An 18,051-nucleotide genomic window follows, 5' to 3' on the forward strand; every position below is an offset into this window, starting at 1 on the left:
GGGCCCTTGTCACCGCCAGCCAAGCTATGTCTTGGTGCTTGTTTGAATGTTCTGGCAATGAGGCATTCTGCCAAATGACTCTGACAGTCTGCTCGGGGAACCATCCGACAGGATCCACCATCTCCTTTTCCCGCAGGGCCTTGAGGACGTTCTGTGCGGACCAATGCCTGATGGACTTCTGGTCAAAGATGTTTTTCAGTACAAACATTTCCACAAGGGAGAGGTGGTACTGGACAGTCCAACTGAATGGAGCGTTCCACGGTAACGTAGCCAGACCCATCCTTCACAATACTGAGGACAGACAGATCAACAGCACATAGTGACAGCTTGTGTCTGCATACCCGAGGTCTACGCACAGCTTGATGCAGCCACAGACAAAGGTGGCCATCAGGATGAGGGTGATAGGGTGATGTTGGGTACGTTTCCCCTCCCCCCCTTTATCTAGAGGTTTGAACATCATGTCCCTGCGGACGTGGTCCATTTTCAATCTCCAGGTAAAGTAGAAGAAAGCTCTGGTGACCGCCATGACGCAGAAGTGGATATGGGCCGTCCTGTGCCATGTACAGCAACACTGAGAGCGCCTCACACCTGATGACCAGGTTCTTAGCCACAATATAGAGGGAGTGCCACTCCCACATGACCAGTTTCTGTTTCCCCATGGCTACTCACTCCTTCCGGTTTTTGTCCCCAGCCCCAGTCCCTCCGAGCCATATCCCCAGCACCTTCAGACAGTCTGACCTGACAGTGAAGGAGACCAAGGATCGATTGGCACAATTCCCAAAGAACTTGGCCTCTTTCTTGCCACAATTTACTTTGGCTCTAGAGGCCAGTTCAAAGTGGTCACAGATGCTCATCAGTGTGCGAACTGACAGCGGATCTGAGCAGAAGACGGCAACATCATCCATGCAAAGCTTGATCGGTCACTTGAACTGGTTGTGCACTCAGACTAGACCAGATTCTAGTTTTGATATGTTGGTGTTAAGTTCTATGATGAAACACCATAAAGTCAAAAAGGTTTGAAGGGCAAATAAAATGTTGAAAAAATAAATCTGGAGAAATGTGTACTTAAGTTCCCAACTTAGGTGACCCAAAGAACATACAATAGTTATTTTTAGTGAGGCTTCACCTGCTAATCTTCCTGATTGGTATTAGAGTGCAGCTGGTTTCATGTTATTTCTAATGGGTGAAAATGGGAAATGTTGTCCTTTAGTTAGGAAGGTTAAGAAAATAAAGCAGGCCTATTAAAAGTACTTTAGTGCAGAAACACTGGCTTTTGTGAGGCAGTGGGATTCTATTTGACAAACATTTTAAGTAGGATTCTATACAATGGACATACTGGGAGATAGTCTACCCATTGAATGCCATGTAGATAATCGTTCCTTTTGGGATAATGTACACTCTATGAAACATGTGAGTGAGAAAAGGATATGGATTGACTTTACTGGCTTAAAACAAATGTTGGAGAGAAATGAAATCTCTAAAATTAAATGGGTAGCTGCAAGTCACCAACAATCTGAATTGTTTTACAAAAAGAAATGCTTGTACAAAGAACTTGTTAGGGGTCCTTGGGCCGAAGGGCCTGTTTCGGTGCTGTATCTCTCTCTCTCTCTCTTTGACTCTCCATGTCCTCGAGGAGGAGCATCTGGCAATATAACGCTCTGTACTGAATATGGAAATTGTTTCTGATTTTCTTTTGAAATGTTATTTGTGCATATTAACTCTTAAGATTTATTTAAAAAGAAAGAAGGGAATCTGTTAATTGTATATCAATTGTGTTTATTTATATGCAGGTGAAGGGCATTAATTGGAGTTTTATTTTAGCACATATAAAGTGACACTTACTGAAACTGTGTGGTCGAGTTAGGAGGTATATGCTTGTAATGTTTCACACTGTAAAGACTGAGTAAAGTTTGGGTCCCATATCATCCTTCATCAGTTGGTTTTCTGCAATAGAACAAGAGAGACAGACACTGCATTAAGATTGTACAGTAAGCACCAGTTATAAAGTTCCAGTTGAAGGCCATTGAATGATCTGTTTTTTTTAAAATTCATTCATGAGGTGTGACAGTCACTGGCAAGGCCACAGCATTTATTTCCCATCCCTTATTGCCCATGAGAAGGTAGTAATGAGCTGCCTTCTTGAACCGCTGCTGTCCGTGTGGTGTAGGTACACCCACAGTGCTGTTAGGGAGGGAAACCAGGATTTTGTCCCAGCGACAGTGAAAGAACAGTGATATACTTTCAAGTCGCATGATGTGTGACTTGGAGGGGAATTTACAGGTGATGGTGTTCCCATATGTCTGCTGTCCTTGTCCTTGTAGGTGGTAAAGGTTGAGGATTTGGAGAATGCTGTTGAAGGAGGCTTGGTAAGTTGTTGCAATGGATCTTGTAGATGGTACACACTGCTACACTGTGCACTGGTGGTGGATGGGTGCAGATCAAGAGGTTGATTTTTCCTGGATGGTGTCGAGCTTCTTGAATGTTGTTGGAGCTGCACTCATCCAGGCAAGTGGAGAGTATTTCATCACACACCTGACTTAAGCTTTCCAAATATTGAGCAGAATTTGGGGAATTACTCACATCAGAATTCCCAGATGCTGACCTGCTCTTGTAGGTACAGTATATAGCTGCTTAAGCTAATTTTCTGGTCAATGGTAAACCCCACTGCCTTCCTCCAAATGTTGAACGTGGTATTTCAGTGACGGTAATGTTGTTGAATGTCAAAGGGAGATGGTTAGATTCTCTCTTGTTGGAGATGGTCATTGCCTGGCATTGTGTGGCATGAATATTACTTACCACTTATCAGCATAAGCCTGAAGGTTAAATGTTGTCCAGATCTTGCTACAGGTGGGCATGGACTGCTTCAGTATCTGAGGAGTGGCACACGGTACTGAACACTGTGCCATCCTCAGTGACTATGCAATATCCTTGGGAGAGATTATTGGCCTCCTAACCACAACCATCTTCCCTTTGTGCTGGGTATGATTCCAACCAGTGGAGAGTTTTCCCCCGATTCCCATTGACTTCCAATTTTGTGAGTGCTCCTTGATGTCATACTCGGTCAAAGGCTGCCTTGATGTCAAGGGCAGTCACTCTCACCTCACTTCCTGAATTCATCTCTTTTGTCCAAGTTTGATCCAAGCTGTAGTGAGGTCTGGAGCCGAGTGCCCTGGTGGAACCCAAACTGAGCATTGGTTAGCAGGTTGCTGCTGAGTAAGTGCCGCTTGACAGCGCTGTCGACAACACCTTCTCTCACTTTGCTGATGATTAGAGTAGACTGATGGGGTGGTAATTGTCTGGATTGAATTGGGCTGCTATATGTGGACAGGACACACCTGGGCAATGTTCCACATTGTCGAGTAGATGCCAGTGTTGTAGCTGTACTGGAACTGCTTGGCGAGGGGTGCAGCTAGTTCTGGAGCACGAATTTTCAGTACTACAACTTGGATGTTTTCAGGGCCCATAGCCTTTGCTGTATCCACAGTGCGCTGCTATTTCTCAGAGTCATAGAGTTAAACAGCACAGAAACAGGCCCTTTGGCCCACTGTGGTCTGCGCCGGCCATCAAGCCTATCTATTCTAATCCCATTTTCCAGCACTTGGCCCGTAGCCTTGTATGCTATGGCATTTCAAGTGCACATCTAAATACTTCTTAAATGTTGTGAGGGTTCCTGCCTCTACCACCCCTTCAGGCAGTGTGTTCCAGATTCCAACCACCTGCTGGGTGAAATTTCTTTTCCTCAAATCCCCTCTAAACCTCCTCCCCTTAAATCTATGCCCCTTGGTTATTGACCCCTCTGCTAAGGGAAAAAGTTTCTTCCTATCTACCCAATCTATGCCCCTCATAATTTTGTATTCCTCTATCAGATCTCCCGTCAGCCTTCTCTGCTCTAAGGAAAACAATCCTAGCCTATCCAATCTCTCTTCATAGCTGAAATGCTCCAGCCCAGGCAATTTCCTCTGCACCCTCTGCAGTGCAATCACATCCTTCCTATAATGTGGCGACCAGAACTGTACACAGTACTCCAGCTGTGGCCTAACTAGCATTTTATACAGCTCCATCATAACCTCCCTGCTCTTATATTCTATGCCTTGGCTAATAAATGCAAGTATCTCATATACCTTCCTCGCCACCTTATCTACCTATCTTGATATCATGTGGAGTGAAACTGGCTGAAGACTGGCATCTATGATGCTGGGGTCCTCAGTAGGAGGCCAAGATGGATCATGCACTCCACACATATGGCTGGAGATGGTTGAAAATATTTCAAACTTGTCTTTTGCACTGACATCCTGGGCTCCCCCATCATTGAGGATGGGGTTGTTTGTGAAGCCTCCTCCTCCTGTTAGTTGTTTAATTGTTCTCCGCCATTCCTGACTGGATGTGACAGGACTGCAGAGCCTGGATCTGATTCGTTGGTTGTGGGATCGATTAGCTCTCTCTATCCCATGCTGCTTCTTCTGCTTATCATACATGTAGTCCTGTGTTGTAGCTTCACCAGGTTGGCACCTCATTTTTAGGTATGCCTGGTGCTGCTCCTGGCATGCTCTCCTGCACTCCTCATAGAACCAGGATAGGTCCTCTGGCTTGATGCTAATGGTAGAGTGGAGGATATGAAAGGCCATGAGGTTACAGATTGTGGTTGAATATAATTCTGCTGCTGCTGATGGCCCACAGTGTCTCATGGATTCCCAGCTTTGAGCTGCCACACCTGTTTTGAATCTATCCCATTTATCATGGTGATAGTGCCATGCAACATGATGGAGGGTCTCCTCAGTGTGAAGATGGGACTTCATCTGCTCAAGAACTATGTGTAGCCACTCCTACCAAGACTGACATGGGCAGTTGGTGAGGTAAAGTATGTTTTTCCCTCTTGTTGGTTCTCTCATCACCTGCTGCAGGCCCAGTCTGGCAGATATGCCCTTCAGGACTTGGGCAGCTTGGTCAGTAATGGTGCTGCCAAACTGCTGTTGGTGATGGACATTGAAGTCCCCTACCCAGAGTACATTCTGTACCCTTGCTGCCCTCAGTGCTTCTTCCAAGTGATGTTTATCATGGATGAGTGATTCAACAGCTGAGGGGGAGCTGTAGGTGGTATTCAGCAGGAGGTTTCCTTGTTTATTTTTGACCTGATGACATAAGACATCATGGGGTCTGGAGTCGATGTTGAGGACTTCCAGGACAACTACCTCCCAACTGTATACCACTGTGCTGCCACCAATGGTGGTTCTGTCCTGTCGGTGGGACAGGACATACCCAGGGATGGTGATGGAGGAGTCTAGGACATTGGCTGTAAGGTATGATTCTGTGAGTATGACTATGTCAGGCTCTTGTTTGACTGGTCTGTGGCACAGCTCTCCCAATTTCGGCACAAGTCCCCAGATGTTAGCGACGAGAGCTTTGCAGGGTCGACTGGGCAGGGTGGAGCCTTTGTTTTTTTCGCTGTCTAGGTCAATGCCGGGTGGTCTGTCTATTTTTATTCTTTGACTTTTCTGTCATGGTTTGATACAATTGAGTGGCTTGCTAGGCCATTTCAGAGGGCAGTTAAGAGTCAACCAAATTACAGTCAGTCTGAAGTCACATGTAGGTCAGATCAGGTAAGGACAGCAGTGAACCAGATGGGTTTTTATGACAATCTGGTAACTTGATGATTCCAATTTCTGAGACATACTTTTTATTTTATTTTATTTATGAAATAATTGAATTTAAACTGCACCAGCTTTAATTGAGGGATTTGAACTCATGCCTATGGAGTATTAGTCTGAGCTTCTGGATTAGTTGTCCTGTAACATTACTACTATACTATTGATCCGTTGAGACAGAAGATGAGCCATGATCATAGTGAATGGTGGGGAAGGTTCGATGGGCCTTATCATCGACTCCTCCTATTTCTTCTGTGCTTAGAATCCTATTTTTACAACATATCTGCAAATGAGTCAGTAAAACAAATATGAATAAATTAATCCATGATAATCTTATTCAACATCAGGAATAACAACTTTTTCCACATTACGTGACATTTAAAAGAATATAAGAAATAGGAGCAGCAGTAGACCATACGGTTCGTCAAGTCTGCTCCACTTTTCAATTTGATCATGGCTGATCTTCTGCCTCAATTCCACTTTCCATCCCATTCCCCATATCCCTTGATTCCCTGAGTGACCTGTCTCTCTCAGCCTTAAATATATTCAACGATGGAGCATCCACAACCCTCTGGGGTAGAGAATTCCAAAGATTCACAACGCTTGGAGTGAAGTAATTTCTCCTCATCTCATTCCTAAATGATCGGTCCTGTATCCTGACACTGTGCCCCCGGATTCTAGATTCCCTGATCAGTGGAAACAATCTCTCAGTATCTACCCTATCCAGCATCTTCAGAATGCTATATGTTTCAATGAGATCACCTCTCATTCTTCTAAACTCCAGAGAACATGAACCCAATTTACTCAGCCTCTTATCATAGGACAATTCTCTCATCCTAGGAACCAATCTAGTGAACCTTTAAAGTACAGCCTCCAATGCAAATAGATCTTTCCTTCAGTATAGTGATTGGAATTGCACAAAGCATTCCAGATGTGGTCTCACCAAAGCCCTGTACAATTGTGGCAAGATTTCCTTATTCCTGGACTCCAATTCCCTTGCATTTGCCTTCCTAATTGCTTGCTGTACCTACATGTTAACTTTCTATGAGTACACCTAAGCACTGCTGAACACCAATGTTTGGAAGTTTCACACCTTTTAAAAAATAATCTGCTTTTCTATTTTTTCACACTAGGTCACAACAGGATGCATCTGTCCTGAGCTCAGCATTTCAAGGCATCAACAGTTTAGCTAATATTTACATATCCTTTCACACCTTATGTGACAATTTGCATACTGCAATTTATTCTTACACATCTTGTTAAATACTTGTTATTAAAAATGGAGAAGAGAAAGTTTATCCCATGTATACTCTTCACCTTGAAGAGAAGGAATCCTATCCAACTCCTCACATTTAGACAATTAGTTTTTAATTAATGCAGCCAATTTAAAACTCAAATATTTTGTCAAACATTTCATTAAGCATCACAAATAACATACATCATGATTATTAGTACAGTGATTACAATTCTCTGAGCACAAATTATAATCATAGACCAAATCCCTCTCCATGGGTGCTGACTGACATTATACCCTACTTTGCACCATTTATTATTGCCTAACATTACTGTGCCCCTTTCCATGGTAGTTTATATGACAGTGACTACAAACATCAGTTATATTACAGCTTGGTGGCATAGTGACATTCAGACACATTTTATCTGTCTCACTCTAGACAAGGACAAACTGTACCGATTAACTAATGGTACAAGGACTAGGGGACACAGATTGAAGGTTTTGGGCAAGAGAAGCGTGGGAATATGAGAAAGAACTTGTTACACAGCGGGTGGTAAGGATCTGGAACTCGCTGCCCACAAGGGTGGTGGAAGTGGAGGCAATCAATGACTTCAAAAGGAAATTAGATGGCCAGTTGAAGGAAATATATCTTCAGGAGATTGAGTGGGGGAGTAGGACTGATTAGGGAGCTCCGTGGAGAACTGGCATGGACTTGATGGGCCGAATGGCCTCCTTCTGTGCTGGATATGACTCTATGACTCTCCATACGATCTCTGTAGTAGTAGGTAGCCTCTCAAGGTAGGTAACCAGACCTAGAACAATTAATACTCTAAGAAACACATTCCACCTGCCGGCAAGGTGTAGTATTTATTCCTTGACAGTTTTGAGCTGATTAATGTGATACTATTTGATATAACTCAGACATTTCTTACTTAAAAACTGAACTATATACATGGCAGGACTGGCCTGATCAGTGATAGGGTATAGTCCTGCCGTTTTTGTTCTAACAAAATGGTCCTTTTTACCATAATTTAGGACCATTACAGAGTCTCCAATTTGATACTCAAATGGATGATCCTATTTGTCAAAGTACTTTTAGACCTGATTCTTGGATTCTCCCAAATTCCATGTTACGAATTGATTCGTCTGATCGATGTAATGGATCATCTGCTTCAACCACTCAGTGGTACAACTGCTTTAAAGCAAAGGACCTGCTGTGGGCACCAGTAGGTGTCCAGGCATACACATCAGACATCCTGTCATTACCCGAAAGGGGTAAGTTCATGTAGTACGACACTGTCTAGATCACATCACCAGTAAATACATTGGTAACATGCTCACCCATTGAAAGGGGTGATCTGCACAGAACTTTTTAAACATTGTTTGAAGTCCTATTCTCTCTTTCCACTACTCCAGATCATTGAGGATGGTGACATATGGGCAATTTGTATTTAATCCTCATCAATTTCTGTCGTTCAGTAAAAACGTTTCCTGTAAGATGTGATCCTTGATCACTAGCTACCTGTATGTGCACTCCCCACCTGCAGATCACCTCAATCAATGGTATTTTAGCCTCAACAAAAGCACGATTATTATGGTAAGGAAAAGCCTCTGTCCATTTGATCAACTTGTCTAATATAAGTAGCACATGTTACTGGTTAACTGGAGGAGTTGGCAATGAACTGATAACATCGAGCTGAAGGTGCATCCAGGGTCCTGCAGGAGGTCATAGAGTCATTACAACACAGATTGAAGCCATTTGGCCCATTGTGTCCATGCCAGCTCCCTATACAGAGTCAGTCCCATTCCCTCGCCCTACCCCCGAAGGCCGGAAAGTTTCTTTCTCTCAAGTGTCGATCCAATTTCCTTTTGAAATCATTGATCGGCCCTGCTTCCATCACCCTCGTAGGCAGCGAGTTACAGGTCATTACCACTCGCTACATATAAAAATTCTTCTTCATATTTCCCCTGCATCTTTTGTCCAAAACCTTAAATCTGTGTCCCCTCGTCCTTGCACCATCAGCCAATGGGAACAGATTTTCTTTGTCTACCTTATCTAAATCTGACATAAATGTGTACCTCTCTGTTAAATCTCCCCTCAACTTCCTTTGCTCCAAGAAGAATAACCCCAGTTTCTCCAACCTAACCTTGTAACTAAAATCCTGCAGCTGGAATTTTACACCCCCTGCAGGAGCGGGCTGGAGGTGGAGGAGGGAGGTTGTAAAACTGAGTGGGAGGTGGGGGGGTGCCGTTCCCGTCGCCTTCCAGCACTCGCTGCAGTTTCACGTGCGGTGGTGGCGGCAAGAAACGGCCCACCCGCCTCAGGCCAATTAAAGCCCTTAAGTAGCCAATTAACAGCCACTTCAGGGCCTCCTCCCATCACTGCCAGTCCATTACCAGCAGCATGTGCGCAGCTCAAGACCTTAAGAGGCCACTCGGCAAAACCTAGCAGCCACCACTGCAGCACATTCCTCCCCTCCGCCCCCACAACTGACTCCGCTTGCCTTGACAGGGCCCGGCCGATTGTCCCCGGTGAGGCCCCGCACACTTAGCTTCATTCTAAGGCCAGCATCCATGCTGCACCTCTCGCCGGGTGCAGTGCCAGTCGTGCCACCGCTCCTGTTGGCACTGCTGGGACTGAGAGCTGACAGCCCGCTGATTGGCAGCTCCTGGAGGTTGGAGTTCCTGCCTCAGAGGGGTTGAACTCCTGCCCGAGGACAATTAACGGCCAGGGGCCCGTAAAATCTCTGCATGGCTTCCAGGTGGGATGGAGGCGGGCTCACCCCCGAATTCTTGGCCATTGGGTGGGGCCTCCAGCCCAACGTACGATTCCAGCCTGCATCCCTGGAACCATTCTGGTAAATCTCCTCCGCACCCTCTCAAAGACTCTCACAACCTTCCTAAAGTGTGATGTTCAGAACTGGATGCAATACTTTAGTTGTGGCCTAACCAGAGCTTCAAAATGGTAAAGCATAATTTCTATTCAATTATTTATCTATTTATGCAGTACAAGTTCCCACATGCTCTGCTAATTATTCTCTCAACATGTTCTGCCACCTTCAAAGGTCTACGCACATGAATACCCTGGTCCCTCTGTTCCTGCAAACTGTGTTGTTAAGTCTCTATTGCTTCTTCCTATTTCTTCTGCCAAAATGCAACATCTCACATTGCTCTGTAGTAAATTCCATCTGCTACTTGTACAGGAAAGTGCAGTTGGTGTTTGTAGGAGGATTGTACTGTGCTTACAGGTAATGTTACTTGTCTTATCTGGCTCCCATACAGTTTGAGCTATTTTCTGGACAGTTAATATCCACAAAGAAATGTGCTCCCAGGACGACTGTGAAACAGCTCAAAGAGCTCCTCCCCCACCCCTCTTCTCACATCATATCACATTCATTTCTCATCAGTTCAGACCAGGATGCACCTGTCCTGAGCTTTGCATTTTGTAGGCATCAACAGTTTAGCTTTATATTTGACACAGATCCTTTTGCACCTCGCATGACCATTTGCATACTGTAATTTATTTTTACACACGTATTATTGCTGCATACTTGTAATTAAAAATCGAGAAGAGAAAGCTTATTCCGTGCCCTTACAGTGCCTCATCTCCAGGCCGATCCTCCAATGTCATCCAACCATCTGTGCTCAGACTGTTTCAACTGGAACAAAGGAGACAAGAGGAGATTTCATTGAGGGATTTTCAAATGATGAAGGGTTTTGATCAAGTGAATCGGGAAATACGATTTCCTCTGTTTTAGGGGCCATTGAAGAGGGGGCAATAATTTAAAATGCTCATTGAGTGAGGAGAGAGGATAGGAGACATTCCTTCTGAGTTGTTTGGAACATGGAATGCCCTACAAACAGGGAGTGGGTGATGGAAAGAGCTTTGCATCTTTTAAAGGGAAATTGGATCAATATTTGAAGGAGTGAAAGAGACTGGTTGGTCAGATTGCAGAGCTCACAGAGGCTGTCTATAGTGTGTGAGTCAGAGTTTGGAGAGTAAGGTCACTGAGTCTGTCATCCCTACCACTTCCACCTTCGGGATTCTGACATTGATTTCTATTGTTAAATATATAAATTGACCCCGTCTCCCCTTGTGCTGGACCTCCACATCCAGCCATCCTGTCCCCACATCAGCATCAAGCAGCAAACCTGCTCCAGCTCCAACTCCACTTCACCATTGCTTGGGGTTAATGACACTGAAACTGGTTAGTGCCAAGTCCATACAGTCATCTCCCACTGATGTCAGCTGTGGGTTCACCTTGGGACTGAACAGGACAGGCTCAGGATGGGGAGGCTCCTGTTGTCTTGATGGTTCAGAGTGGGACAGGATGCTTATGGCCACTCACCAACCTGTCCCTGATATCCCAGTCCACACCATCAGGTGAAGCCCTGTTAACAGCTTCTATTGAGACCTCCCAGGATGAAGACAAATGGTCCTCTTTGGGCACCAGCGTCTCTGAGGTGTCTGTGCACAGACACAATGGGCTGAATGGCCTCCTTCTGTGCTGTAATTGTTCTGTGGGTCTATGGTGCCAGAGTCAGGCTGGTTCACCCAGGCAGCACCAGCTACTGTCGGTGAGTCCATCACCCGAGGCATCTGCCATCCCCTCTGGTGCCACTAACCCAGCCCTGGGACATTGGTCTCCAGTTGGCACTGGCTCATTTGGGGACATCACCCTCTGAGGACTCAACCATGCTCAGGATCGTCGATGTTGTGGGTGATTTCCACCTTGGTGAGGGCAGTCGCAGGTCTCTGTTCACTTTTTATAGATCAGTGTCTCCCCCACCATCACTGTGGAGCCACCTTCAACCTCTCCCTCTAACTGCTGAGGGACAGCCAGATTGCGAGGGCACCCTCTCCCAGGGAGGGTACATGTGTCTCAGTGCCACTTCCCCCAAGTGGCAGGGGTTCACATCTCGAAGGTTTAACCAATGACTTGTATTCATCAGTTTATAGCTGCCTTGATCCCTGCTCCCAGGACTCCCTATCAACCTTCCCTGTCGGCTCAGCCTGTGGAAGCTTCCTGGAATTGGGAGCCAGAGTCGGAACACAACCAGCATCTGTTGAGGCCTTTTCATGAGAGAGAGAGAGAGTCAGAGACCAGGAGCAGGTTGGTATCTGCCATCCCACACTGCTGCCACAGAGGGATTGGGCCAGTAGTTAACAGGGACGTCTCCAAAGGCCATTCCTAATTTACTGCTGGGTTGGAGAGAGCTCTTGGCTGTGGCTTTCTGTTCCTTCAAGGAATATTATACCTACATTCCCTCCGTTCAGGGGCAGTGCCAGGAGCCAGTGGACAGTCAGTTCCTCAGGGAGCCAGTAATTGTCCAGTCTTTGGTTGGCAGGGTAAGTGAGAACACTGTCCGGTCAATGCAAATACAGGCAAACGGCAGACTGTGGTAGTGGGGCTAAGCTGCTCGTGATGGAGGTGGAATGAAAGGCTGGTCTGTCCAAAGACACAGGGAACTGTCTCAAACTGTTCATAGTGTAACCAGTCCACTGGCCTACTCTAGATAGTAGAGCAGGAGGGACAGGCAAGATTTCCCTGAGAGGCAGCAGAGAGGGAAGGAGGGTAATGGGAAAGCAGTAACTGAGCTCTGGATAGACATGGAACTTTCATCCAGGTAGGATGGTGAAGGCCAGTGAGAATTACTGGCTGCTCTGGGAATTCCCTGTCTGGTATTGTACTGGTCATGGGGCAGGGGGAAGGGATGGTCAGGGTGATGGTTTCAAAGTCAACCCTGATCAAATGATTCTTAGTGATCCTGGTTCTTTGTGTCAGGGTCTGGGACTGGACAGAGTGAACACACAGATACAGTTTGTGGAACAAGTGTTTTTATTATTCAATAGGTACAAATGTAAACTTTAATCCAGTACGTAGAGTGGTACAGAGTGCAATCCCAAACATTTTACATTCCCCACCCTCGGTTCATACAACAGGCCAGTGACAGACTGGGTTCAGGGAAGTGAAGCTGTTCATTTCATTTAATAAACCACATTCCCGGGAAACACAGGATCCAACCTCAGGCACCAATGAAGACGGACAGTTAAAAAACAGAAACTTAAACTGATCAGAGAATTAAAACGTCGAACCTCCCAGAGGGAAGAGATAGAAACATAGTCAGTGATCTGTGATTGGTCAATGGCCTGTCGATCCCTCCCTATAATCAGTGATTTGTGATTGGTCAGTGGCCTGTCGATCCCTCCCTATGCTCAGTGATTTGTGATTGGTCAGTGGCCTGTCGATCCCTCCCTGTGCTCAGTGATTTGTGATTGGTCAGTGGCCTGTCGATCCCTCCCTGTGCTCAGTGATCTGTGACCGGTCACTGGTCTGTCGATCCCTCCCTGTGTTCAGTGATCTGTGACCGGTCACTGGCCTGTTGATCCCACCCTGTGCTCAGTGATCTGTGATTGGTCACCGGCCTGTCGATCCCTCCCTGTGCTCAGTGATCTGTGATTGGTCAGTGGCCTGTCGATCCCTCCCTGTGCTCAGTGATCTGTGATTGGTCAGTGGCCTGTCGATCCCTCCCTGTGCTCAGTGATCTGTGATTGGTCACCGGCCTGTCGATCCCTCCCTATAATCAATGATCTGTGATTGGTCACCGGCCTGTCGATCCCTCCCTATAATCAGTGATCTGTGATTGGTCACCGGTCTGTCAATCACTCCCTGTGCTCAGTGATCTATGATTGGTCACCGGTCTGTCGATCCCTCCCTGTGCTCAGTGATCTGTGATTGGTCACCGGCCTGTCGATCCCTCCCTATAATCAATGATCTGTGATTGGTCACCGGTCTGTCAATCACTCCCTGTGCTCAGTGATCTATGATTGGTCACCGGCCTGTCGATCCCTCCCTATAATCAGAGATCTGTGATTGGTCACCGGTCTGTCAATCACTCCCTGTGCTCAGTGATCTATGATTGGTCACCGGCCTGTCGATCCCTCCCTATAATCAGAGATCTATGATTGGTCACCGGCCTGTCGATCCCTCCCTATAATCAGTGATCTGTGATTGGTCACCGGCCTGTATATCCCTCCCTGTGCTCAGTGATCTCTGGTCAGTGGCCTGTCGATCCCTCCCTATAATCAGAGATCTGTGATTCGTCACCAGCCTGTCGATCCCTCCCTGTGCTCAGTGATCTGTGATTGGTCACCGGTCTGTCGATCCCTCCCTGTGCTCAGTGATCTTTGATTGGTCAGTGGCCTGTCGATCCCTCCCTATAATCAGAGATCTGTGATTGGTCACTGGCCTGTTGATCCCTCCCTGTGCTCAGTGATCTCTGGTCAGTGGCCTGTCGATCCCTCCCTGTGCTCAGTGATCTGTGATTGGTCACCTGCCTGTCGATCCCTCCCTGTGCTCAGTGATCTGTGATTGGTCACCGGCCTGTCGATCCCTCCCTATAATCAGAGATCTGTGATTGGTCACTGGCCTGTTGATCCCTCCCTGTGCTCAGTGATCTATGATTGTTCACCGGCCTGTCAATCCCTCCCTGTGCTCAGTGATCTATGATTGGTCACGGCCTGTCGATCCCTCCCTGTGCTCAGTGATTGGTCACCAGCCTGTCGATCCCTCCCTGTGCTCAGTGATCTGTGATTGGTCACGGCCTGTCGATCCCTCCCTGTGCTCAGTGATCTGTGATTGGTCACCTGCCTGTCGATCCCTCCCTGTGCTCAGTGATCTGTGATTGGTCACCTGCCTGTCGATCCCTCCCTGTGCTCAGTGATCTGTGATTGGTCACCTGCCTGTCGATCCCTCCCTGTGCTCAGTGATCTGTGATTGGTCACCTGCCTGTCGATCCCTCCCTGTGCTCAGTGATCTGTGATTGGTCACCTGCCTGTCGATCCCTCCCTGTGCTCAGTGATCTGTGATTGGTCACCTGCCTGTCGATCCCTCCCTGTGCTCAGTGATCTGTGATTGGTCACGGCCTGTCAATCCCTCCCTGTGCTCAGTGATCTGTGATTGGTCACGGCCTGTCGATCCCTCCCTGTGCTCAGTGGTCTGTGATTGGTCAGTGGCCTGTCGATCCCTCCCTGTGCTCAGTGATCTGTGATTGGTCACGGCCTGTCAATCCCTCCCTGTGCTCAGTGATCTGTGATTGGTCACGGCCTGTCGATCCCTCCCTGTGCTCAGTGGTCTGTGATTGGTCAGTGGCCTGTCGATCCCTCCCTGTGCTCAGTGATCTGTGATTGGTCACGGTCTGTCGATCCCTCCCCTTTACTGGTTTAAATGAACATTTCTCAGATGCAGGAATGCAAGCAACAACAGCAATTAGAAACATCTCAATATTAAACTCCAAAATATTCAACTGGAGATTTCTACCAAATTACCAAGCAGAAAATAAACTCAGAATTCCAATAAATGATAGATGTATTGTTTCACTATATAAAACACAGCCAAATAAAGATAAAACATCCAGATTGTTTCTAAATGAATCCTCCCAGTGACACAGCCAGTCCAATCTCTAGTTCAAGTAATCTTCAATTCGGAATCAACCTGGCAAATGAGAGAAGGACAGAATCACATGGAGGCTTCACACCCAGTACAGGAGTTGGAACCCAGAAAGATCAATGTGGAAACTCTGTTCCTTAGACACTTACTCCATCCCTCTCCCTGGTCACTGTCAGACTGAACCAGATTGTTCACAACCTCAGTGTCCTATTTATTCCTGAGCTGAGCTTCCAACACCATAACCTCTCCATCACCAAGATCCCCTCTTGATCCAGCGCAGTAACACTAACCTACTCCATCTCTGCCTCAGCTCATCTGCTGCTGAAACTCTCATCAATACCTTCATTACCCCCAGACACTGCTGACCAACCTCTCATATTTCATCCTCCATAAACTTTAGGTCATCCAAAACTCTGCTGCCCGAATCCTAACTCACACCAAGTCCCATTCACCATCACCCCTGCGTTCTCTATCCTACATAGGTTCCTGGTCCGGTAATGTCTCAATTGATTTTAAGGTTCTCATCCTCATTGTCAAATCCCTCCATATCTTCATAACCTCTGTAGCCCCCCAACTCAGAGATCTCTACGCACCTCCAATTCTGACCTCTTTCTTCCCCCCCTCCCCCCCAATCCCACTCCCTTTAACACATCATTGGCAGCTGTTCCAGGTGTCATGGGACAGGTTCCCTACAGTCACAGGTAAAGAGTGCAGTGATATGACTGAACCCAGACTGACCAGCCTGAACCCACAATCCATCCCCTGAAACCTCTCCAGGAGCACCATATCTCAGTGAAGATCGAGTGTCCCAGCACAGGATCACCAGGCTCACTGCACAATCTATCAGTCTAAGACCCAGGCTCCAAAATGAAGTCTAATCTCTGTCCCCACGTACACAGCACAACTATCTCCCCCTCTCCAGGTGACAGATCCCATCCTCCTGTATATTAAACAGCTGCAGTGTCTCACTAAGCAGCTGACAGCATCCGGAAGTTTGTTGCTCACCAGCCCAGCTTTAGAAAGTTCCAGTTCTCCGTGTGATTCATGTCTTTGCTGCCTGGAATATTAACCTGCACAATCCAGTCACACTCCTGGAATCACCTGCTCCCTTCCCAACATATTGACCTCCCATTGGTCCAAAACAGTTGTACGTTTAATTCATTGGCTCAAGGGAACTGGATGCAGGTCAGGCACATTTAACAGAACAAGAGAATCCCAGGAGGTTCATGTTACACCATCAGTGCAGGACCAGGGGTACAAAGTAACAAGACAAGTTCAGAACAAGTCAGCAGTACTTAGACTGGTCTCTGGATAGAGACGTGGACAGCAGTTAGACATGGGGGAGTGTGAGGAATCATAGCAGTCTGAGCAAGGAGGAGCCAGAGAGGCTGAATGGCCTCCCTGTGGTTTGTAATATACAAGTATATCTTTGTGATGGGGAAGAGCAGCAATGAATGGTGAGGAGCAGTAGGAGAATGAAAGGAGGTGACTCGAGGTTAAATTGAGGAGGACAGCTTCACTCTACCTGACCAGACCTGGGCCTGCTCGATACTGATGGTGGGTTAAAAAAACTGCTCCTTGTCACAAAACCAGCTGATATTGATGGAACTCCTGTGTATTAAACCAGAGTTGATCAATGGTAGGCCACGACTATCAGAGTTAGTCACTTTACCACTGGAGCTTGTGTCTCTTACAGACTGGCTCATGAAACTCAACTTACACTTTATTTATTTATTTTTATTTCTATTTAGAGATACAGCACTATGTGAGAAATTTATGTAAACAAGTGAAAACACTGCGAGCCAGTGGTGAAACTCAGGAAAGTCCCTTCCGATACCCTGAGCTCACAGTTACTGCTGTTTATAAACTGCTTTGATGCTAGTTTAGCTGCTGTTAAACTCCAGTGAGTGATTCATACCTCAGGCCAGGGCTGATGAGTTCGAGGATGATTCCACTCCTCTTACAGCTGTGAAAAAGAAAGATTTCAGTCACACAGTCACTTTACAACATGGTGAATGTTCCATATCGAGACAGAGAGAGAGAGACAGAGAGAGAGAGAGACAGAGAGAGAGAGAGACAGAGAGAGAGAGAGACAGAGAGACAGAGAGACAGACAGGTAAACACACACAGAGACAAAGTAATGGAGCTATACTGTCTTAACAGACCAGAAATGGCTGTTCAGCCAATCGAGTCCATGCCAGAAAGTTCTGCCTCGAAGACAAGGCAGCTAACAACTGAACCAGACTATTGTAATATTTGCACACTTACGATTTGCTGAGCTGTAACCGTGTTTATATTCTCCTCCTACAAAGATCAGAAACAGAACTTCAGTTAACAAAAGCTCCCCCACCCACCCCTCACCCACACAAACTTACTGTAGACATGGGGGGAATGACCAGCTTAACCTGAGCTCGCTTACAGGAGACTCTGCTCCTCACTCAACCCTTTACTCTGCATTCAGCCCAGTCCCTTCATCCCCTGTACAGGCCTCCCAGTCCCCTCACTCCCTGTAGGGGACCTCAGTCCCCTGACTCCCTATATGGGCCCTCAGTCACCTCACACCCTGTACGGGACCTCAGTCCCCTCACTCCCTGTACGGGATCTCAGTCCCCTCACTCCCTGTACAGGCCCCCAGTCCCCTCACTCCCTGTAGGGGACCTCAGTCCCCTGACTCCCTATATGGGCCCTCAGTCACCTCACACCCTGTACGGGACCTCAGTCACCT

The 18,051-nt window shown here is 46.8% G+C and overlaps 1 protein-coding gene across 8 annotated transcripts in view; it reads right to left on the reverse strand.

The window, feature by feature from the left end:
- Positions 1 to 1,755: 1,755 nt before the first annotated feature.
- LOC137345646 (class I histocompatibility antigen, F10 alpha chain-like) overlaps positions 1,756 to 18,051 on the reverse strand; it is a 49,979-nt gene continuing 33,683 nt past the window's right edge. For 2 of the 8 annotated variants that reach the window (XR_010968589.1, XR_010968586.1), the window contains 3 exons: positions 17,245 to 17,292; positions 10,473 to 10,535; positions 1,756 to 1,944 (listed from right to left, as the gene is read on the reverse strand). Coding sequence is in view for 4 of the 8 variants with exons in the window: in XM_068008887.1 (XP_067864988.1) it covers positions 17,246 to 17,292 (47 nt within the window). In the remaining 4 variants the exon portion in view is untranslated. Of the gene's footprint in view, positions 1,945 to 10,427; positions 10,536 to 12,698; positions 15,372 to 17,244; positions 17,293 to 18,051 lie in introns of those variants that run through there. The other 6 variants (XM_068008887.1, XM_068008885.1, XR_010968588.1 and 3 more) reach the window with 5 other exon arrangements.

This window comes from Heterodontus francisci, chromosome 29 (assembly GCF_036365525.1).
Source record: "Heterodontus francisci isolate sHetFra1 chromosome 29, sHetFra1.hap1, whole genome shotgun sequence".
Taxonomy (NCBI): domain Eukaryota; kingdom Metazoa; phylum Chordata; class Chondrichthyes; order Heterodontiformes; family Heterodontidae; genus Heterodontus; species Heterodontus francisci.